The following is a 24822-nucleotide window of genomic DNA, read 5'->3' as shown; positions in this document are numbered from 1 at the left end:
GGTGGTGGCAGCATCATGGTTTGGGCCTGCTTTTCTTCAGCAGAGACAGGGAAGATGGTTAAAATTGATGGGAAGATGGATGGAGCCAAATACAGGACCATTCTGGAAGAAAACCTGATGGAGTCTGCAAAAGACCTGAGACTGGGACGGAGATTTGTCTTCCAACAAGACAATGATCCAAAACATAAAGCAAAATCTACAATGGAATGGTTAAAAAATAAACATATCCAGGTGTTAGAATGGCCAAGTCAAAGTCCAGACCTGAATCCAATCGAGAATCTGTGGAAAGAACTGAAAACTGCTGTTCACAAATGCTCTCCATCCAACCTCACTGAGCTCGAGGTGTTTTGCAAGGAGGAATGGGAAAAAATGTCAGTCTCTCGATGTGCAAAACTGATACCCCAAGACATACCCCAAGCGACTTACAGCTGTAATCGCAGCAAAAGGTGGCGCTACAAAGTATTAACTTAAGGGGGCTGAATAATTTTGCACGCCCAATTTTTCAGTTTTTGATTTGTTAAAAAAGTTTGAAATATCCAATAAATGTCGTTCCACTTCATGATTGTGTCCCACTTGTTGTTGATTCTTCACAAAAAAATACAGTTTTATATCTTTATGTCTGAAGCCTGAAATGTGGCAAAAGGTCGCAAAGTTCAAGGGGGCCGAATACTTTCGCAAGGCACTGTACCTTCAAACTCAGTGCCTCTTCGCTTGAAATCATCGGAAAACCAAAAGAAATCAGCCAAGACCTAAGACAAAAATTGTAGACCTCCACAAGTCTGGTTCATCCTTGAGAGCATTTTCCAAATCCTTGAGAGCATTTTCCAAAACGAGTCCTATATTGACATAACCTGAAAGGCCGCTCAGCAAGGAAGAAGCCACTGCTCCAAAACCGTCCTAAAAAAGCCAGACTACGGTTTGCAACTGCACATGGGGACAAAAATTGTACTTTTTGGAGAAATGTCCTCTGGTCTGATGAAACAAAAATATAACTGTTTGGCCATAATGACCATCGTTATGTTTGGGGGGGGGAAAGGAGGACGGCTTGCAAGCCTAAGAACACCATCCCAACCGTGAAGCACGGGGGTGGCAGCATCATGTTGTGGGGGTGCTTTGCAGCAGGAGGGACTGGTGCACTTCACAAAATAGATGGCATCATGAGGTAGGGAAAATTATGTGGATATATTGAAGCAACATCTGAAGACATCAGTCAGGAAACTTGGTCGCAAATGGGTCTTCCAAATATACTTCCAAAGTTGTGGCAAAATGGCTTAAGGACAACAAAGTCAAGGTATTGGAGTGGCCATCACAAAGCCCTGACCTCAATCCTATAGAACATTTGTGGGCAGAACTGAAAAAGCGTGTGTGAGCAAGGAAGCCTACAAACCTGACACAGTTACACCAGCTATGTCAGGAGGAATGGGCCAAAATTCACCCAACTTATTATGGGAAGCTTGTGGAAGGCTACCTGAAACTTTTGACCCAAGTAAACAATTTAAAGGCAATGATACTAAATACTAATTGAGAGTAGGTAAACTTCTGACCCACTGGGAATGTGATGAAAGAAATAAAAGCTGAAATAAATTATTCTCTCTACTATTATTCTGACATTTCACATTCTTAAAATAAAGTGGTGATCTTACTGACCTAAGACAGGGAGTTCTTAATAGGATTAAATGTCAGGAATTGTGAAATACTGAGTTAAAATGTATTTAGCTAAGGTGTATGTAAACTTCTGACTTCAACTGTATGTGTTTATCAGTGAAAATACATTGGTCTAGGCGGGGGTTTGGCTGTGAACAAGGATGATGTGGAGATATTGAGGGCTGTGTGGAGACAATTTATACTGCACACACTATAGACAAGTCTATGAAAATGCTGTCAGACACACCTCAATCTAAATATGATAAACCAGGGAACTAGAGAGAGACCACACCATCCTTATTACCTCTGCCCTGAGAGTCCTTGAAACAATAAGTTTCAATGCATAGTGTAAAGAATCAATAGGGTCAGGCAGTTGTGTGAACATAGCCACGGGAAGTAGGGGTGCTGTGGGTGCTGCAGCACCACCTGAGAAATCTAAATCAAATATTTTTATATTCCCACCAAATTAGTGCACTAGTCCTTTATTACTCCTGTATGAGCGGAGAAAAATATTAGTCAGACAAAAAGTCTCAGCAGTATGGATATAAACCCTACATGCATGGCTGTCACACTATGATGTTGAAGTTATGTAGTGTGCAGGTGCTCTGTCCTCGAGTACAACCGGGACATTTAACATAATGAACGAGCACTGCCTTGAAATGATGAAATTGGGCTTTGCCTGTAATCCCCACTATACACATATGCAGTCATTATAATAAGACGCACAGCACACTGTACGCAATCCTTTGACATCAGTCAGATATTGAGCCACTAGAAAGCCACATCTGAGCACACTTTATCTCCATCACAGTGACACAGAGACGCTTGATGACTGCATGGGAAGTTGAAATACAGTGGCAAGAAAAAGTATGTGAACCCTTTGGAAATACCTGGATTTCTGCATAAATTGATCATAAAACTTGATCTGATCTTCATCTAGGTCACAACAATTGACAAACACAGTCTGCTTAAACTAATAACACAAAAACAATTATACGTGTTCATGAGATGTTAGCATGTTCCAGAGATTTCTGTGAGTCTTTGGCTGAACGGCCAATCCCAGGGAGAGTAGCAACAGTGCTGAACTTTCTCCATTTATACACATTTTGTCTTAACGTGGACTGATGAACATCAAGGCTTTTGGAGATGGTTCACATCAAGCAATGGTTCTTGTGAATAGCAAACTCAAATTTAGTGAGTGCTTTTTATAGGGCAAGGCAGCTCTAACCAACATCTCCAATCTCGCCTCATTGATTGGACTCCAGGTTAGCTGACTCCTGACTCCAATTAGCTTTTTGAGAAGTCCTTAGCCTAGGGGTTCACATACTTTACCAACCTACACTGTGAATGTTTAAATGATGTATTCAATATAGACAAGAAAAATACAATCATTTCTGTGTTATTAGTTTAAGCACACTGTGTTTGTCTATTGTTGTGACTTAGATGAAGATCAGATCAAATTTGATGACCAATTTATGCAGAAATCCAGGTAATTTTAAAGGGTTTACATACTTTTTCTTGCCACTGTAGCTCTGAATATCATTACTCTCAACTATTTTTCAATTTAACTTCAATAATCTGCCTCAATTCCCTGTAAGAATGCTAAAATCTATCATATTTTCAGATAAATATTTTAATCCACTTCAAATCTCATTGGATATTTCTAACGGACAGGGTTTGGGCATGTGTGGCTAAATCGACGAGATAAGTAAGGCTACTGTGCAATACATTGGCAGTACTTCAGCAAATAGGGTTAACTGTTATTAACCAATTATAACCACAGTGTGCTGCAGAACAATTATTGGTCTGATAGGCACTTCACCATAGTTGTTCCTTTATTTAATGGGTAAATAGTTGCATTTGCATTTGGAATTCTGAATATTCAAGATAACTAATTGTTTTATAATAATTGACTTGACATAATAAAAAGTCAAGTTTAGTATGAGTGAAAACATCAAACATGACATCTGAAACTCACCGCATAGTGAAGTTTTCCAGGAAGGAGGAGCTGGCCGTGAGGATGTAGAAAGTGGCGATATCTGTCTTCTTCAGGGGTTTGGAGGAAGTCTGGATGACAACAGCCTTTCCCAGCTTGAGTTGAGACAGAGATGGAGCTCCCTTTGGCACCTGAAGGAGGCGCACACTGCTGATCCTCTGCATGGGAGTCACAGGGATGTACTCAGCCTGCTGCTGCTCTGAGCTGCCCCAGCGATCCCAATCGCCCTCCCTGCACTTCCCATATGCACTGGGCCGGGCCTGGTAGTACAGCTCTACTGTGTTTACCTCTGTTGGGTCCAACCTCCCCGGGCTAGAGCTCTCTGCTGCGGGACTGAACCAGCCGGCTACAGGCTCCAGCTCAGCCATGCATGTGCCCCTCAGACCTCCAAGGGCACAGGAGCCCCTCACCTCCTGAGTCTGCCAGAAGGCAAACACCGTAACACAGGGCAACTCATCCTTTAGCCCATCTGCTCCCCTGTCCCAGTCCCTCCCAGCCACATAGAACAACACCCGCACCTTGGGCATGGATGAGTAGACCCGGGGGGTCAGCACAAAGGACTGGACCTTCCAGTTGTAGGTGAATACCCCCGGGGCCCGGAACAGCTGCACAGACTGTACCAGGTCTAGAGGGACAGGCTGCTCTGTGGACAGGGGCCCATAGCTGGCGTTGACAGCAGGAGGCCGGCTGGCTCTCAGGATGACAAATGGCTGTGTCTGTGTCTGCATGCTGGAGTTTCTCATGATGTCCTGACCGGCCTCCTTCAAAAAGAAGTAATCTGCGTCTTTCACCTGGTAGTTCACTGGAAGGAACACAGGGAATGGCAGAGAGCTCTTAGTGTTGTCTGACATCTCCCGGCTGTCCAACTCTGTGGGAAAGCAAGAGACAAAACATTACCCGTAGGTTAACAGACAGTGTTGCTTTGATGACATGTAGAGGAAATTCATGTTCATCATTTTGGATGGACTACTGAGTCACTAGAGACCCTTAACCTCTGCTAATAGCCTACAGCCTGGCATTAACAAACCTTCCGGCTACTGGTCAGTTTCTCTCAACTCTGGGCTACCAACCACAATCAGGGTCAGGAGTTTCATAACAGGATCCATTGTTTCATGGTTATATGAAGTGGACAGGAATAATAGCTGGCCTCAATCATTAAGTACAAAATCATAATAATTACCTGAGTACAAAGATATCCCAATAAAATATTAGTTTAACGGGAATTGCCAAAAAGAAACCATCCAGAGATTTCCAGGAACTAGACTTGAGTCAAGCTGATCAACTAGATGGGACATCATCATTAAAGTGACCATTTACTTAATCTTCAAATTCCCATAGTATACAAGAGGGTCTTTATATTAGAAATCATAGCAGAAGCAGCTAAGAGTATTACTGCGTGTGATGCAGTGGCAAAGGAGCACTGGTGGGACAGCAGCAGAACAGACTACATTCCCTTGATATCATCCATCATCCAAATCAAGTCAATCCCATACCCAAATGAGAGTGATTTCTAGTGAAAATGACCAAAGTGCGGGACGGACTACCTGTCATGAACACTTGGTGTCATGGTTCCACCTGTCACCAGAGGGAGGCAGAGACCATCCTAGAGACAATTATGACACTCAGGTGTGTTCTATTACTCATGATTTCCCTGTTAAAAGAGGTGTGTTTTCTGTTGTGCTTTGCAGAAGTGACTTAACTTTCATCCTCCCTCTTCTTTCAGATCAAAACTTTTATGTAAAACCAAATGGTAAAGTAGCAAGCAATAATATCTGCATGATCTGATGACATGCATGAAAACACAAATTATTTATTGGCAGATTTTACTGTATCAGAGATGAATTAAATGGGATTACTCCCTGTAAATGATGTAATTCCAGCTATATTGACTTGTATGCCTTAAAACAACTTGACCTACCTAGGTGGTGGCTGATCTGGTCCTACACAGGGCAGCATGTTCATGGTGTGTGTGTTTGGAGTAGGGTGAGGGTGTCAAGGGGGACAACAGCATTAGAGCCCTCTGATCCGGCATAAAAGCATGAGGGGTATGACACAACTGTCTCTCTGGAAGTGAACTGAGCCGCAGGTCCACAGGCCAGCATCCACTCTCATTTGCCCCCATTTTGATAGATTACACATTATGGCTGCTGACCTGAGGCTGCACTGTCAATGGGAGGCTAATTGGCCTACTTGGTGGGAGAGAGAGAGAGAAGCAGCCTGGTATGTGCTCATTAACTGAGATGATCTCATACTCAATGGCACTCAACAGCACTCTGGCTTTGCTAATAAACTGTCTGTTAGAAAAAGTGTGAAACAGTCTATTCTCCACTTAAGTGTAGACCTATAACTTGATTTTGACACAAAATACAATCAGTTGCTTGTTCATGACAAATTGCCACATTCTATTCTGCCCAGAGGACAGAGACTCTGAGCCCTGTAATGTAACAGAATTTTATTAATCATGAACTATGAACTAATACACAATGCATGTATCTTATGTGCCAGTGATGAGTTTGTAGCTATAATCAAAAATGTCCCTCTTTACTACTGTTGATCTTATAACTGTCATAAACGTGTCCTTACCACAGAGTTTAGAGAGATTCCCCCCCAAAATGTCCATAATATTCCTTTCCTATAATGTTATCTGCATGTGTAGTGACACACCTTTCTGTTCCATTGGTCAAATTATGACAAAATATGTCAGAGAGAATGACATGTCTGTCACTGGATTGTTGTGGTTATTTTTCCTGAGGAGGAGGAGGGCTTGGAGCTTTTTGTAAAGTAAGTCTAACTAAGTCTTGTCCCTCACGGTTTGTGGCGTGTGACAGGTCTCTACATCATCCCTCCTTCGACCTGCTTTTATCACCAAGCAGACACCTGTGCAGTGGTTGGAGAGCTTTACACAGTCAGGGAAACAGTTTGTGTGTCACAACGGAGCCAAGTCTACAGAGTGACCCCCAAAGAGAAACACAAATGGATGTTTTTATTTTTCTCACACGGACATGTACAGTATCTCAATCATCTTCCTGGACTGGGACAGGGGCTGTCTCCCCCTTAGCTCCACCAGTGACCATTGACAGATGTGCTGTTTAATACCAGAGCTGGCAGTATTTCCCACCACTGTGAATAAACACTCACTGGGCCTTTTCTGCTTTGGCATCTCTGCAGGAGGGCGATGTGCTGCAACTGTGGCAACACATATCACAGGCTGTTATATCTTTCTCAAGCTGTCTTAGACTGGTCATCTGTGCTCCCCAATGTATTTAAGAACACTTGAGTTAGCTCTGAAATCTAAGAGGGGTGGTACAATTGTGCTCAATGCAAATAATGCACTAGTGAGTATATACTGTATGTTAACAGTCTCATTTGCTGAGACAATAATCACTGATTGTCCACTGTGTAGGGAAGCTACAGTATATGTTTGAGTATGTACTGTATTTCCTCTCTCGCCATGATAAACGCTTTGCATCCAGCTGATAAAGAAGGAGCCAAATTCCTCCACCAGCTGTTTCAGCACATAGCTGCTCCAATCACCCAACTTGGAGACTGACATCTTTGACTTTTCTATTTCCCTGTCCAGAAGAACAATATCTATTCTGGTCTGCAGAAATGCACTTGTCTCCAATGACATTGTTGTTTTATCTTGGATCATTCTATATCATTTCAATCACGTTTTGACTACACCCCTTTTTTATTTGAAGGAAACCTTCCATACTTGGTAGAAGTGATCGGAAAATGTTACTTTTTGGACCTGAATGCCAAAACATTTAGGAGATAAAAATTGCTCAAAGTTGACCCACTTTGCATTCCCCACGCTACTATGAGACATCCAACGCACAACTGAATCCATATGCCCAGCACAACAAAATATGCTGTTAATCAAATCTATATTGCAAATTCTACAGTTGATTCCAAAAGAAAACATCTGTGTATAGGTTACATTTGTACAATAGGATAGTCTATATTTCTTGAGAATATGAAACTGCAATTGCATTAAGCAATTTAAATATAGTATATTTGATATGAAACAAGGAGGGAGAGGGAGAGAGATTTTCAGATCTGATTAAACAAGACTGAGGCGACCTTTAAACATAATCTTCAGGTCCCTTTTCTCAGAATAAGTCACTACTTGTGGGCCTGTTAGAAACAGCACATAATCAAGGCATTAGAACACAAGGAACAGGGAGAAGGACAGGACTACATTAGGCCCTATGTTCTAAAGTTGGGGGTAACAACAGGGTTACAGTACCAATAGGATCACTGGATACAGTCAAACAATTAAGGCCGCTAGAAAAGTGAGGAGACTGAGGCAAAAGCTAATTAATGACATGGTTATACATGTATGTAGGTCGGCTTGGCATTGTTCCCAGTAGTGGTAAAGCTGCCAGCTGACCAATGTCTGGACAGCACAGGATTGCTCACTTAAGAGTATAAGCTCTGTACTTACTGTAGGCTACTGTGCAATTACAGTAGGCTATTTGTTGTTACTAGGAAACAAAAGATTACCCATGCTGTCATTCGATGCTATTTTTAGCAGCATTATATTGAGACCAACAAGTATACATGTCAATGTCTCTTTTAATACAGAATTATCTATCACGCTCTGACAAGCTACTCAACTTGAGTTTGTCTTGATGGAACCCACGGATTTAAGATGACCACAAACCAAACAAACCTGGCCTATGCTGCGTGGTGTTTTGAAAGAACAGTAACAGTTCAACTCCATGCATTCTAATGTGCTATAATGAATGTTTATATTCGTGAAGAACAGCCTGTGCGTGATCCGACTTCAAATGGCATGACAGAGACATGACACAGATGTCTCACTTATTCCACTTGAAGTGTTGAATAGAGTCTGTCATTTTAGGTCAAGACGTTGTTTACTTCCATATTGGCTGTGTCCTCTCCCCAGAGGAAAAGTCAGGCATGACCTAAGTATTTTAGGGAGAAAGCTCTCCTAATAGCAATGGTTTACTTGTTGAAAAGACCCTATGTCCCTGCAACCGCTACATAAAGATAGAAACTTGATAGAGCACTGATCATATGTGTACAGAAAGGGAGAGGAGGAGGGGAGGGAGATGCTTAGGCCTGTGTGGGGATTGGTAGGGATTGCTATATCCAATGAGACTCTTAAAGCTGGTTTTATCAGGATTTCTCCCTTTTTGTCCTCTTTATCCAGTCTGTTTATTATAATTCAGGGAGGCCACATCGTCTGGAAATAGCTGTCTTTGAGGCAGTTAAAAGCTTTTCAGCAAATGCCTTTGTGATGTGGAATATTTATAGTCCACAGGGTCCTGTCCATTTCATCACTGAGGTGAATGAGTACAGTAATGTGTTCTGGACTTCTGCTAATATGCACCGAAACTCCTTTTAAGCTCTGCTGCACACTGAGACTAAACTAAGGAAATACAAATGTATGTCCATTTCATAAGTGGAACTTAATGACAGTGCCAAATGTCCCATAAAGTACTGGTACACAGTACATAATCAAAAACATTCTCATCCTTATAAGGTTTGCGAATCGAAATGCAAGTTAGATCAGCACTAACCCTCAATGACATAAACTCTAACTAAAAATCAAGCCTTAATAAGATTTGATTAGTCTTAACATGCACTTTGGAGTAATTAGACTAAGGTGGACCTCCTTGGCCTACTGTACCTGTATACCAGTATTCTCACAAATCTGAGTGGCACCTAAACTGGACTAGGCACACTCATTTCAAGCCATTGTCTTATTCACTGGACAAATGGGACTTTTTGTGTCATATAGGGGCAGTTGACCACAACAACAAGTTACCATGGTGAAATTGCAGTCTGTAACTATGTTGCAAAGCCAATTGACTGATGGCAGTGTGCGTATTGCATTCATAAAAGTACGGCATAACATTTCAGAGGAAACTATAAAAGTTAAATGCATTTTCAACCACAAGGGTATACTGTCTATCTCATATCAGCTCCTTGATCATATAATAAACTCGTTTGTTGCACATTGTCTAATGGAATACAAATAATCCTAAATACTTATGTATACTATTTCAACATCATAAAGAGTATGCAATTAAATATGTACCAAACAAAAACATACAAATAGAATATAATATACAGATAGTCACTCAGGCTGATTGTAACCCTTTTTGTATGGTACATACCTTGCGTGACAATTGTGACAATCGTCGCTAGGAATATCTGTAAAATCCTCCAGATATGAGAGTAAACACTCATTTTGGCATCCAACTGTCACTTTATTGCATGTAAATTCCCAGGCTCGGAGTTTCAACAAAGTGAATAGGGGTATACTTCATTCATTTCTACCCAGGAAGAGAACTTGCCTAGTGTAGCCTACAAAATCACACCTGTAAGAAGAATACAGCCGTGTATCACTCCGTGTATCACATAAACTATGCATTGAGCTATCAGATACGGTCTCAATGTTGGAAAAGTTCTGCGTAACGAGTTTGGAGACGTCCTGTCCAAGTCCTTGATCAGATTGCGATCAACCTAGTTTCTTCTTTGTTTTCCTTTTTAACTTTATCCCTTATGCCGCCATATTGAATGCGATTATTTGATAGAGAAACTCCATCGGATTCATTTTGAAGTCCTTGCATCCGCTCCCAGACTCAGACGTCTACCCAACTTTGACCATCGTCGGGAAGCCGCTGCAATGTACAGTGAGATTCACAGATCATCGACTCCCTTGTGCACAATCCTTGGGGCACTAAAGGCATCATGTCATCCGGTCAGAGCACGTCCTATGCGGTGGCGACAGGATTTAACAGCATCTGTAAATTAAAAACAAAACCATGATAATTTGGGATTCCACATCCATGATGAGGAGATAGATGGACTGCGGATCATTTACACAAATAGCCTGACTACTGTACATGCTGCTAATTACACTGACCAGTCGACTATAGCCTGTTAGACCAGAACATAAATTACTTATTTGGGGTTTTGACAATATCCCATTGTAGGTTTTAGAGTAGAGGGTGCTCTTTAAAAATTAAACTTTTCTCCAATTATTTGTTCAATTATTTTAGGGGGAGATGTTCCTTCCTGTCCAGTTTTGAATCTGGGTGGGATATAACATGACATATTGCCATAACTTTCATCAACTTTTATAAGTGGGGCAATACGAATGTGATGGACATGGTGGACATGATGCTCTCCATCTCTGATTGGCTCATCTGTAAATGCATGAGGTAAATGAGGCTAAACCTTGCTGTTGTGAACGCCTACTGTTAATGCTATAGTGGTGGAATTCTAGTGCCCCCTGTTGGCTATAGATGAGGAATTATAAGAGTAGTCCACTGTATGTTGGTGGATTTGGAGTATTTCACATGACTATATTCCTTACAGTCAGTTACATCAGCAATTATCAGTGTTTGGAGCTCATTGTCTAAAGGGTTGTCATGTCATTAGAATACAGAGAACTCTAGAGTTTGACAAAGTTGTCAAGAGTAAGACAGGTCTATGCCATACTGCATGGAAGTTAAATATTTGTGTCAACCACAGTAATGTTGATATTCTCCTAAAGCTTTGGCAACAGTTTTAGACTGTGGGTTAACCCAACAAACATTGTGCTCGGGGTGTGCAGATATTGGATTAGGATATGTAACAAAGTGAACAAAGCTTCAAAAGCCCTCCTTTACCTCTCATGTTGTGTTTTTTCTTCCCTACGCTGGCAAGATCTTGCAGCAAGAGGTACTGAAGTTTTCAACACTGCTGTAACTGCTGTCGCTTGCAGCTGCACTCCCCTGTATTGGAGCACCCTGTGAGCAGTGAGGGGCTTGTTCAAGTCAAGCATCCTAAGCAGAAGCCAGGGAACACACACACACACTTCATATTTATTCAGGAATTGGGTTGGGGTTGAGGTGCTCCACTATGGCAATAGCTAACAGACTCTCTATGGCCACGCTTAAATAATTGTGTACCAGACTTCATGGATAGAGAGTCAGGGGGAAGATGCCACAAGCAACATTGAGCTACACCTCCCCCTCGCTGCAGCTCTGTCATAAACTGTGTGGTGGTGGTATGATGGTACAGTACCTGGGCTCTGCTGCTGTAGTGCTGTGTTGCCATAGGGTCATTTAGATCCTCTATTTACCTACTCAAGCTGCACCATGGAGTACAAGCTAACTACAAGGTGTACAAGCACATAACAACAAGGTGAGTCCAAAAATGTCTTGTATGTTACTGCATAAATGATGTAATATGCCACAGAGATATGTATACTGTAGCTAAGAAAGTAAAATTAAGTGTATGTTGTGTAGTAAGCTGTTAGTAGCCCATGTGCCTCACCCTGTTAATTTAGTCTATTTTCCTGTTCTGACTTGATGGTGCACATGTAGCCTATAACCGGTTTTAGAGAAATATAATCATTGAATATTATAAGAGCTTTCACCGTCTGCTTACATGCCCCCTTTATGTATCCTACAGTTCTGACTTGGTGTACAGAGAGAACGCTGTAAGAATGGCCCATGTTCTGAATTCTCTCGCTGTACATTTCAAAAGTGCTGAACAAATAGTTATATTGACTACGTCCGTCCTAGCTCATGTCACATCTGCTGTTGGGACTCTGCTGTTGGGACAGCTTTATGTAGGCCCAAACAGTTTGTGGGCACCATTTTTCACCGTTATAGTACAATTAATGTATTTTTTATTGTTTTGTTGTAGCTTTGCTGGCATGCATCCCCCAATGTTTGTTTTTGTTTGCCCCACCAAGATTTACATGCTAAAATTGCCACTGATGGGTTCACAACTTAATTGAGATGTGTGCTGGTAATTGTACTCATGTCTATGAGCTGAATAATTCTAGATTGAATTTCATGCATTATGAATGGTAATTTATCATTGTATGATATGGCTGTTTCTCATTAGCCAATGCATTGTGGGTATTCCTATTTAAACCATGTCATATCTTTGTTTGTGTGAGAGAGAGAAAGTCAGGGTAAGGTTGGCATGCTGCCGGGTGTTCAGGCATTATTGTAGCCTGGGTTTTCTTTTGATAGAGCTCAATTTATTTGATTAAGTTCAGTTTGGCCTTAAGTTTTTTTGTCCTGTTTATTGCATTGAAAATACCTGTACAGTTTCGTGGCCTTTCAAATGAAAGACTCACTCTGGGCAAGAAAAAACACGTCTACTTCGTGAGCCTACTCCTTGTTAAAATCCTACCGCATGGTCAACCTCACATCCTTGCATAAGAAAAAAGCGACACTGGAGAAAAAAACTTTGCGAAAACAGCAGTGCCTCAGGAAATACAACTTAGTTGGGTTCTATTGTCATTGATGGATGTCAAAGCTATAGCAGCAGAGCTCTGCCAGAGTGGGAACAGAATAGTGTCCATAAGCTGCTGATAGATGTGGATGCCAAGGGAAACAATGTGTTTTCAATGTACAGTATATCATTATTCTATTTGACAGATGGAGGTAGCTGATGTTTGGGAGTGCCTTCCCACGCACCTTGTTCAAGTGTTGAAACTCATTTCCGTGTCAATGTCAGAGACTAGACACATTAACTATCATTGTCACTGACTACAGAGAGGGGTGTCTACCTTGGCTGTATTGTTTTGGGCAAACTCATATATCAAAAATACTGAGTGGATCCATCAATACAGAATATGAAGACGATTATGAGTCTTGTATATTTATTTGAGCATGTTGTTTTCTTTTACGTACCCTTTACTCTTGCAGTAGGGGGTTTCTTATAGCTATGTGATTGTGAACTAACCCAAACTGGGCCATAAGAAGACAGTCCCCATCCTCTAGTCTAGTTGTACACACCCTGAGAGCTGAGGAGAGAGCTTGTTCAACTTCTTAATCTGTACTGTGTTTGTGATGGGTGACTCCTTCTCCCCCTGCTGTCCTGCCCATGTAATCTGATGTTGATTCATTTTAAGCCGCAGTGTACCGGAGGTTTGGAGTTGGGACTACATGATGATGGAAACTGTCATCTCTCCCATCGATGGAAGCTGCCAATGTGGCGCCCGGCAGAAAGCCTCTTTCTCTCACACTCAACACTTATTGAATCTATCCAAGAAGATGTGTTCAATGCAAACAGCTCATTCGGAAAGTATTCAGACCGCTTGACTTTTTCCACGTTTTGTTATGTTACAGCCTTATTCTAAAACGTATTAAATTGTTTTTTTTTCCCTCATCAATCTACATACAATATCCCAAAATGAAAAGGCAAAACAGGTTTTCATGATTTCAGCAATTTTTTAAATTAAAATCTGAAATATCACCCTTGGATATGTGTTCAATTACAGGCTCGATTTTTCTTGGGTATGACGCTACAAGCTTGGCACACCTGTATTTGGGGAGTTTCTCCCATTCTTCTCTGCAGATCCTCTCATGTTCTGTCAGGTTGGATGGGGAGCATCGCTGCACAGCTATTTTCATGTCTCTCCAGAGATGTTCCATCGGGTTCAAGTCCTGGCTCTGGCTGAGCCACTCAAGGACATTCAGAGTCTTGTCCCGAAGCCACTCCTGCATTGTCTTGGCTGTGTGCTTAGGGTCGTTGTCCTGATGGAAGGTGAATCTTCTCCCCAGTCTATCCTGAGCGCTCTGGAGAAGGTTTCATTAAGGATCTCTCTGTACTTTTCTCCATTTAGCTTTCCCTCGAACCTGACTGGTCTCCCAGTCCCTGCCGCTGAAAAACATCCCCACAGCATGATGCTGCCACCATCATGCTTCACCGTAAGGATGGTGCCATGTTTCCTCCAGATGTGACGTTTGGCATTCAAGCCAAAGAGTTCAATATTGGTTTCATCACACCAGATAATCTTGTTTCTCATGGTCTGAGAGTCTTTAGGTTCCTTTTGATAAATGCCAAGTGGGCTGTCATGTGCCTTTTACTGAGGAGAGGCTTCCGTCTGGCCACTCTACCATAAAGGCCTGATTGGTGGAGTGCTGCAGGGATGGTTGTCCTTGTAGAAGGTTCCTCCACCTCAACAGAGGAACTCTGGAGCTCTGTCAGAGTGACCATTGGGTTGTTGGTCACCTCCCTGACCAAGGCCCTTCTCCCCCGATTGCTCAGTATGTCCGGGCAGCCAGCTGTAGGAAGAGTCTTGGTGGTTCTAAACATCTTCCATTTAAGAATAATGGAGGCCACCTTGTTCTTGGGGACCTTCAGACATTTTTTGGTACCCTTCCCCAGATCTGTGCCTCAACACAATCTTGTCTCAGCGCTCTATGGACAATTATTTCGAACTCATGGCTTGGTTTTTGCTCTGACATGCACTGTCAACTGTAGGACCTTATATAGACAGGTGTGTACCTTTCCAAATCGTGTGCAATCAATTTAATTTACCACAGGTAGACTCCAATCAAGTTGTAGAAACAATTCATGGATTATCAATGGAAACAGGATGCACCTGAGACCAATTTTGAGTCTCATAGCAAAGGGTCTGAATACTTATGTAAATAAGGTATTTCTGTTTTTATTTGTAATAAATTAGCAAAAATTCAAAAAAGCTGCTTTCACTTTGTCATTATGGGTTATTGCGTGTACATTAATGAGGAAAAAATAATAATTTAATCAATTTTACAATAAGGCTTTAACGTAACTAAATGAGGAAAAAGTCAAAGGGTCTGAATACTTTCCGAATGCTCTGTATATATCATTTACAGTAGAAATATTTAATCAAGGCGAAGGGTGGCTATTTGAAGAATCTCAAATATAAAATATATTTGGATTTGTTTATCACTTTTTTGGTTACTACATGATTCCATATGTGTTATTTCATAGTTTTGATGTCATCACTATTATTGTACAATGTAGAAAATAGTCAAATGAAAAAGAAAAACTCTTGAACAGGTGCTTCTACGCCTGCATTGCTTGCTGTTTGGGGTTTTAGGCTGGGTTTCTGTACAGCACTTTGAGATATCAGCTGATGTACGAAGGGCTGTATAAATAAATTTGATTTGATTTGATTTGAACGAGTAATCGTTCTAAAACTTTTGACCAGCAGTGTATGTACTGTATGGTAATTTTGATTCTGTACCAACAATAACCAGTAATAATCATATGCGAGTACACAGGGTACTACATCTCTGCAGGTGATCTCTATCTGGTCGAGATCACTGACACAGGTCCCTCCCCACCCTCTGAGGATATTTATAACTTAATATTAAGTCTCCAGAGAAACATTGATTCAAATAAATTGTTTTTTAGATTTGACCTAGAATAACTTTTGGGGGGAATACAAACCAATTCCGCTCTCTGTGTAGATTCAGAGCATATCTGAGTTATGTATTGCAGTTCTATCAATTATGTATACCATTGGAAGACTTTCTATACCATTGACAGATTTTTAAATGCACAAAAAATAAGGTCATTTTGATTTTGTACACAGCTATACAATATGTGGTATAGAAAAGTAAAGTCTTAGGAAAGTACATTGCAAGCTATATCCATAGCCACGGGAAGTAGGGGTGCTGAGGGTGCTGCAACACCCCCTGAAAAATCAGAAGAAAAAATGTATATTCATAAAACAAAAATAGTGCACTGGGCCTTTACTAGTATTAGCAAACTGATATAGACATCTGTACTGCTGGCAAAAAAAATTTTTCAGCATCTCCGCTTTGGCCCAAAATGTAGTTGTATAATTAAAAACAGTATTATGCAGGATTCAATAGTTGGAATGGTAAGATTTGTTACCCTGTCCTTTTCTCTGTGATTGTCATTCTAATGGAATCAGAAAGAATACAATTCTGTCCTCAAATATTTTCATCAAAAGGTGCAAAGTTATGGGCAAAGACACAAAACATCCACATAAAATGTTAGATTTTTCTTAATCAAATAACATGGAAAACATCCACTTTTTGTGCAGTATTAATTTACCACCCTTACAAACCAGTTAACATAAATGTATGTTACTGTATTGTACATAAGCTGGTCATCTAGGTTTGTACCTGTAGACTTTCCATCACCATGAAGAAAAACTATGCACAATACAGTAATTGAGTTACATTGAGACATCAAGTGGTTTGTGATGTCAATGTATAATGTGGCTCAGTTGGTAGAGCATGGCACTTGCCCAAGTCCTGTCTTTGACATACTGAAACATTTCTGTGACACTGCTTTCTGAAGCATGCCCCTCGCTGACTTTTATGCCACGTTACCTCTGACTGGGGAACAGCCTGTTGGCTCAGACTGAACAGGGCATTGGAGGTTGCTGAGGACTGTTTGAAGAGACAGAATAAGAGTGTTTAAGACCCATCTCGAGAGCTCAGTCATGTTCCTCAGATATTGCCCTGATGCCGAACTGTCGCTTATTTTTAAGTTGCAAGCCATTACAGCGGTGGACCGCCCCAGCCATCAAAACATTGAAGCAAGAGGTTGTTGCTGTCACGCCTCCCACCATGCCTGCTGTTAGACCCGCCACTGTACCACCTAACCCGGTGCCTTCCATAGCCCAGGCTACTCAAGGCTCTGCTGAGCCGATGGACCGTATCCTTGCAATGCTGGAGCGTGTGCTGGAGCAGAGGCCACAACTGTCTAACCGTCAGTTCCAAAAAGGGAATAGGAACAAAGTGAGGTTTTATGGGAACACACAGAGACTCTCTAGTTATGATGATTTATTTTATGTCAAAGTGTTAATAGGAGGCAAAGTGGAAGTGAGAGCTATGTTTCACAGTGGGTCGATGGCCTGTACCCTGAGCTCTAGTGTCTTACCGGAGCTGTTGCATGCAATAGTGTTGAGAAGCTCGTAATTGAGTCCTACAGAGCCGGTTTTGGTTGGTTGTGGTGAGTCGAAGACGAGTCTTTTGGGAGTTTGTGAGCTGGAGATAAGAGGTGTACGGCTGTAGTGTCGCCATGCATTCATTGGTGGTTGAAGGCTAGATTGAAGACCTCATCTTAGGCAGTAATATCCTAAAGCACTTCCTTCACCAGCTGAAGACACCTGGTGACTTCTGGAAAAAGGTGTCCACTGCTGAGAGTGACAGTGGTGAGGAGGGTAAGCTAATCAGCATGATGGCTAACATGGAGAGATGGAAAGACGGTGAAGTACCTGACAAAGTTGGAACTGTTAGACTAAAGGGGGCTGTGACTCTTGAGCCTATGCAGGAGCACTTAGTCTGGGGCAGACTAGGAAACACAGAACCAGATGGCATTGCTGTCATTAGTGAGCCCAGCAGTTCAAGGTCAACAAAAAGGTCAGTCAGGACTGTAGCTCTGTTGCGGGGGGATGGGTGGCTTCCTGTTAAAGTGATAAACCCTTCTCAGATTACCGTGTCATTGAGAAAAAATGCTACACTAGTCAATGTCTTTCCCTTTATGGCTTTAGAAGACTTTGACTTTGACTGTTTGCATGTGACTGATGATTTCCCCAGCAGTTTTGCAGCAACACGTACAGAAAAGACCTGACATTCTCACTGACGGCCAAGAAGACCTGACTATGACTGATGACGGTTCTAGTTGACTTGACAATACTGACGGACCTGACAATTCAAGCAGTCCTGGTGTTTTACGTGACTTAGGTTTGACTGATATTGACATTGACTCCTGTCATGACGTTGGCCTGTGGGTAAGGTTTATGACCCCCCCATAAATACCTTTCTCCCTTCCCTCTCTCTTGACTCTACAGAGGGACTCTTGAATAGCCTTTGTTAAACAGAGAATCTGGGAACATCAAACAAGTGGAGGGAAAGGAACCATATTTCGTTAATAGAACCAGTTGAAAATATGCGTTGGTACTTAATGAATATGATGTCAGTTCGGTTGTCATGTGAGACATTATGACTGATAACAGGACGACATAAACTGTATCTGGGGAAGTCTACACATTATATTTATCTGATTCACATGGAATTGTTGTGCAATTCAAATGTTTAAATATAAAATGATTGGTGAAAAGATTAAATGTAATTTTTTCCAAATGAGAGATTTGGGCTCTGTTCAATCAGTGGCCCGCCCCTGTGAAGAGACATGGGCTATAAACTATGAAACACATCCTTCTCCCTCCACTATATAAGCCCTTGACGAAAATGTAACCTCCTGTTCCGGGTACATTAGGATAATGATCCAATGTCAGAAGGATTCAGATAATAACTACAGAACGAAGCCAACCTCAGCGTGAACTTTGGTTGCGAATGGTATGAACTTTGAACTCTTATTCGCTACAGAAGTGATACCTCCTAGCCGTTGAGTTAGCAGCGGCCGCTGTAAACGTGGGCTAGGAAAGGACGGACAGAGTATCCCGTCTACCACACAATGACGACACTGGAACATTTCTCGTTCACCACCAGAGACACTCTTCAAAGGACTCAGTTGGGCAACACGGCCTTCCATCTAGCACCAACCTATTGAAGCGCAGCTCAGAGTAAATATTTACTGCATTTTCCTTTTCCTAATGGGCAGTAATTTAGAATGCATAAGATACTGTATTTACGATAGCACAGCTTCTCCCTGTGTCCCTTAGTCTTCCCGCTCTTTCACTCAAACCCAGCCCTTTTGTGTAACCAGTTGTCAGATCTGTTCAGCCCGCTAGGGACGTTTTCCTTTATGACCTAAATTGTAATCAAGTTATGATTAATTATGTCTGTATGTGTGATTAGTTAGGTATTTAGTAAATAAATAATTAAACCCAATTTTGTATTGCTGATTCAACTTGTTAGCCAGGGTTCGTGAAGATAACCAAGCATTTACAACTTTCAGATGAGGCTGAAATAAGGTGACGATTAATATTGACTGCTATTGATGTAAAATAATACTAGGTCTTTCAGAGTTTATTCGGAAGATAACTGCTCTATAAATATTATTTCGTGGTGCCCCGACTTTCTAATTACATTTACATGATTAGCTCAATCAGGTAATATTAATTACAGAGAAAGGATTTTATAGAATAGCATGTCATATCACTTAATCCGGCATAGCCAAAGACACGACACTCCTGTCAAGTGTCTTCTGCTGGTAAGGAGAAGCTTATCCAGCTCATAGCTCAGTCCATCTTTTCCAGGCATAAATTGGATTGTGGAAAAGCTACTGGCTGTTTTTATCACATCCAACTCAGTGACGAGAAACCTTTTCGGATGCCATACTGACGCCTTTAACCTAATCAATATGAAAAACTCAAGAAAGCATTGAACGTAAAATCATAAGGAAGTCCAGTAGTGAGTTCGCATCACCCCTCAACGCTCAAAGACACTCACCCACTCCCTCACCAGGCTGAAGCGCTGGCTGCTTTATGTGGAAATCATTATGATTCACACCTGGACTCCATTACCTTCATCATTTCCTCCCCTTTATATGTCATTCTCCCATGTTCACTCACCAGTTGGCATTGTTCTCGTGTATGTTAATGTTGTGTTCTTGGTTTTGTTGTTTTATTAAAACCTTGCACATGCTTCCGACTCACCGCCCCATCATTACAGAATACCAACTACAAATATGGAAGCAGCAGGACAACCGGGATCTCCCAGATGATCAATGAACAAGGTGGCCTTCTTCGTCAACACCATGATCAGCTGGCTCAACTTTGGACAGCCATGGAAGATGTTCTTGCAAGTCTACAACGTTTCAACATTAGAGGATATTGTAAAGCCAGTCTACCCAACTGGTCAGCACACCAGCCCATTCAGCAATCCACTCAGGTCAGCGATGCCCGTCTACTCCTGGAGAAATATGACGGGACACCATCCAAATGCCGTGGCTTCCTCCTTCAGTGCTCCCTCTATTTCGCACATCATGTGGGAGCTGCCACCACCGAGAAGTCTAAGGTTGCCACGGTTATTTCTGTGCTCACTGGGCGTGTATTGGAATGGGCTATAGCTGTCTGGGGGAGAGGCGAGGAGGCGCTCGAGTCTAATGAGAGGTTCATGGCTCTGTTTAAATGTATTTTTGATTATCCTACAGAGGGCAGAGAGGGAGGTGAGCATCTGCTTCAGCTCCAGCTGGGGAATCAGACGGCTGCTGAGTTTAGAAGAGGTCTGCGCGAGGAGGTCCAGACGGAACTGGCCTGCCAAGATGACAAGCTCACCCTGGATGCACTCGTTGTTATGGCCATCCATCTGGATTACCTCTTCCGGGAGCGTCGGCATCTCCATCACTTCTCTCCCTCCTTCGGTGAGTGTACGGATACAGCTGGGGCTCTGTCTGTACTGTGGCCAGGGAGAGCACAAGCACCAGCAGTGTCCATTACTTCCGAGTCTGTGATCCACTAGAGCAGAGGGATGGTCATGTGATGTTACATCCCCAGGATCCAGAGTGAGTATTCCATCTACTGCTCTCCCTGTTAGACTTTTTTTTTAGTGCCCATCACTCTGGCTGACAGTCCCTCATGCCCTGTCTACAGCTTTTGTGGATTCCGGTACCCCGGGAACTTTATGATCAGACACTTGCCTTCTTTCTCAATATTACTACTCGCTCTCCTCTCCTTTTTCTCCTCTCCTTTTCCTGTTCAAGGTCTTGACTGTCGGCCTCTAGGATCCAGAACCATCACACACATCACCTAACCACTCACCCTCACTGTGGAGCCCAATCGCCAGGAAAACATCCCCTTCATCACCAGTGCACCAGTTCACAAGATCATTCTCGGCCTACCTTGGCTTCAGCGCCATAACCCCAACATCTCATGGTCGAGGATGAGAATCACAGACTGGTCACCTGAATGCCGGAAGACCTGCTTTCCTGTCCCCTGTGGTTCCACGTCGGTTGAGAGTCCCGTGGTTGCCCTCCAGCCCAACATCCCGGAGGAATATCCGGATCTAAAGTAGGTATGACCCACTCTGACTGTCTCCCTCCTCATCGCCCCTGGGACTGTGTGTTTTTCCGGTGTTACACCCCCACGCAGACGCATCTACCCTCTGTTGGTGGCTGAGACCCAGGCCATGGAGGACTACATTCAAGAGGTGCTCCAACAGGGTTTCATCAGCAGGTCCACGTCCCCTGCATCGGCTGGTTTCCTCTTTGTGGCAAAGGAGTGAGGATTACGCCCTTGTATCGATTTTCATGGACTCAATGACATCACCACGAAGTATCAGTACCCTCTCCCGCTGATGCCGTCAGCCATCAAGCAGCTCCGCGGGGCCTGGTTCTTCACCAAACTGGACCTACGGAGTGCCTACAATCTCATTTGCATCCAGGAGTGGGATGAGTGGAAGACGGTGTTCAGCAAGTCTGGTCACTTTGAGTACTTGGTTATGCCTTTTGGCTTAGTCAGTGTTCGTGGCATTCGTCAACGAGGTGTTCAGGGACATGCTCGGATGTCAGGTGATTGTGTACATCGATGGCATCCTGATCTTCTCGACCAACCTGGAAGATCACATCACTCACGTTCGAGCAGTCCTGGAACGCCTCTTGGCTAACCACCTGTTCGTCAAGGCGGAGAAGTGCCAATTGAGGATGAAGGACAAGAAGGTAGATGCGGTAAGGTCATGGCCAGTCCCAACCACCATCAAGGGGTTACAGCGTTTCGGTTTAAATTTTACCCCCTTTTTCTCCCCAATTTCGTGGTATCCAACTGTTAGTAGTTACTATCTTGTCTCATCGCTACAACTCCCGCACGGGCTCGGGAGAGACGATAATCGAAAGCCATGCGTCCTCCGAAACACAACCCAACCAAGCCGCACTGCTTCTTAACACAGTGCGCATCCAACCCGGAAGCCAGCCCCACCAATGTGTCGGAGGAAACACCATGCACCTGGCGACCCGGCCCACCACAGGAGTCGCTAGTGCGCGATGAGACAAGGATTTCCCGACCGGCCAAACCCTCCCTAACCCGGACTACGCTAGGCCAATTGTGCGTCGCCCCATGGACCTCCCGGTCGCGGCCGGCTGCGACAGAGCCTGGGCTCGAACCCAGAGTCTCTGGTGGCACAGCTAGCACGGCGATGCAGTGGGTTACAGAGGTTTATGGGGTTTGTCAACTTTTACTATCGCTTCATCAGAAACTTCAGCGCCGTCGCCGCCCCTCTCACCTCCCTCCTCAAGGGTGGGCCTCGTAGGTTGGTTTGGTCTCCAGCAGCCAACGAGGCCTTTCATCTCCTCAAGGGGCGTTTCACCTCCACCCCCTTGCTAAAACACCCAGATCCCACTCTACCTTTTGTGATAGACGCATTGGAGGTGGGTGTGGGGGCAGTTTTGTCACAGAGACAGGGGAACCCACTAAAATTGTATCCTTGTGCTTTCTTCTCTCAGAAACTGTCCCCCGCAGAGAGGAATTACGACGTCGGCGATCAGGAGCTCTTGACGGTGATGTTGGCATTAGAGGAGTGGAGACACTGGCTGGAGGGTGTCAAGGAACCATTCGTCATCCTCATCGACCATCAGAACCTTGAGTACATACGGACAGCAAGGAGACTGAATCCGCGCCAAGCCAGGTGGGCCATCTTCTTCACCAGGTTTTCACTTCACGCTGACTTATCGCCCAGGTTCTAAGAACATCAAGGCCAATGCCCTGTCCCCTATCTACGATTCGGAAGAGGCTCCAGTCCAGAGAGCACCCCATAATCCCATCCTCCCTAGTCATGGGTCCAGTAGAAGCCATGTGGACATCCGCCAGGCTCCAGAAGGGGAGCCTGCACCCCAGAATTGTCCTCCCGCATGCATTTACGTTCCCACAGGGATAAGGGATCGGCTGCTGACCTGGGCACACACATCTACGTTCCGACAGGGATAAGGGATCGGCTGCTGACCTGGGCACACACATCTACGTTCCCACAGGGATAAGGGATCGGCTGCTGACCTGGGCACACACATCTACGTTCCCACAGGGATAAGGGATCGGCTGCTGACCTGGGCACACACATCTACGTTCCCACAGGGATAAGGGATCGGCTGCTGACCTGGGCACACACATCTACGTTCCCACAGGGATAAGGGATCGGCTGCTGACCTGGGCACACACATCTACGTTCCCACAGGGATAAGGGATCGGCTGCTGACCTGGGCACACACATCTACGTTCCCACAGGGATAAGGGATCGGCTGCTGACCTGGGCACACACATCTACGTTCCCACAGGGATAAGGGATCGGCTGCTGACCTGGGCACACACATCTACGTTCCCACAGGGATAAGGGATCGGCTGCTGACCTGGGCACACACATCTACGTTCCCACAGGGATAAGGGATTGGCTACTGACCTGGGCACACAGCTGGCGTCGCTGGACATCCAGGTATTTCTCGCACCATCCATTCCATCACTGAGAAATACTGGTGGCCCACCTTGATGCAGGATGTTACGCGGTATGTCAACTCCTTTTCTGTGTGTGTTCAAACCAAGTCGCCCCAGAATGCTCCAGCATGGAAACTCCTGACGCTTCCCGTGCCTCTGCGACCTTGGTCCCATCTATCCATTGACTTTGTTACTGATCTTCCCCTTCTGGTGGTTTCCACTCCATTCTGGTGGTAGTGGATAGATCCTCCAAGTCATGTTGATTAATCCCTCTTCCTGGTCTTCCCACTGCTCTCCAGGTTGCTGAGGCCCTCTTCCGGCATTGTGGCCTTCCGGAGGACATCGTCCTGGACCGTGGCCCCCAATTCACACCCCTAGTATAGAGGGCCTTCTTGGAGAAGCTCAGGGTCATGGTTAGCCTCACATCCGGGTATCGGCCTCAGTCTAATGGGCAGGTGGAGAGGATGAATCAGGAGCTGGGGAGGTTTCTGAGGAGTCACTGTAAGGACCGCAGTGAGACCCCTGTGTTCCATCCTGGGGATCGCGTCTGGCTCTCTACCAGGAACCCCCCACTCCGCCTGCCCTACAAGAACTGAGCCGCCGGTTTGTGAGGCCGTTCAAGGTTCTTCGGAGGGCCTATGAGGTGACATACAGGTTACAATTACCCAGTCACTACCGTATCTCACCCTTTTTTTCATGTCTCCCTTCTTAGGCTGGTGGTTCCTAGTCACCTAGCTGTTAAATCAAATCAGATTTAATTTGTCACATACACATGGTTAGCAGATGTTAATGCGAGTGTGGCGAAATGTTACTGTTCCCCACGACACCTCCACCCCCCCGGACATCGAGGGAAGCCCGGTGTATGCTATCAGATCCCTACTGGACTCCCGACATCGTGGGGGTCAGCTCCAGTATCTGGTGGACTGGGCGGGGTATGGCCCAGAGGAGCGGTGTTGGGTTCCGATGTTCCCACTGTTCCTAGGCCGTCATTCAAAATAAAAATTTGTTCTTAGTTAAATAAAGGTAAAATAAATAAAAATGTATTGCGAGCGGATGAGGATCTGTG

General features: G+C 43.9%; 1 protein-coding gene across 1 annotated transcript in view; it reads right to left on the bottom strand.

Annotated features, from left to right (window-relative positions):
* LOC110525720 (transmembrane protein 132D) overlaps positions 1-10730 on the bottom strand; it is a 61272-nt gene extending 50542 nt beyond the window's left edge. Inside the window, exons 1-2 of the mRNA XM_036979718.2 lie at positions 9790-10730; positions 3623-4508 (exon numbers count right to left, since the gene is read on the bottom strand). Of these exons, the coding sequence (XP_036835613.2) occupies positions 3623-4508; positions 9790-9862 (959 nt within the window). The 5' untranslated portion in view covers positions 9863-10730. The remainder of the gene's footprint in view (positions 1-3622; positions 4509-9789) is intronic.
* Positions 10731-24822: the final 14092 nt, after the last annotated feature.

This window comes from Oncorhynchus mykiss, chromosome 6 (genome assembly GCF_057628025.1).
Source record: "Oncorhynchus mykiss isolate SJ-2025 chromosome 6, ASM5762802v1, whole genome shotgun sequence".
NCBI lineage: Eukaryota > Metazoa > Chordata > Actinopteri > Salmoniformes > Salmonidae > Oncorhynchus > Oncorhynchus mykiss.
The sequence above is the reverse complement of the archived record's forward strand: the minus strand, read 5'-3'. Positions and strand labels throughout refer to the sequence as shown.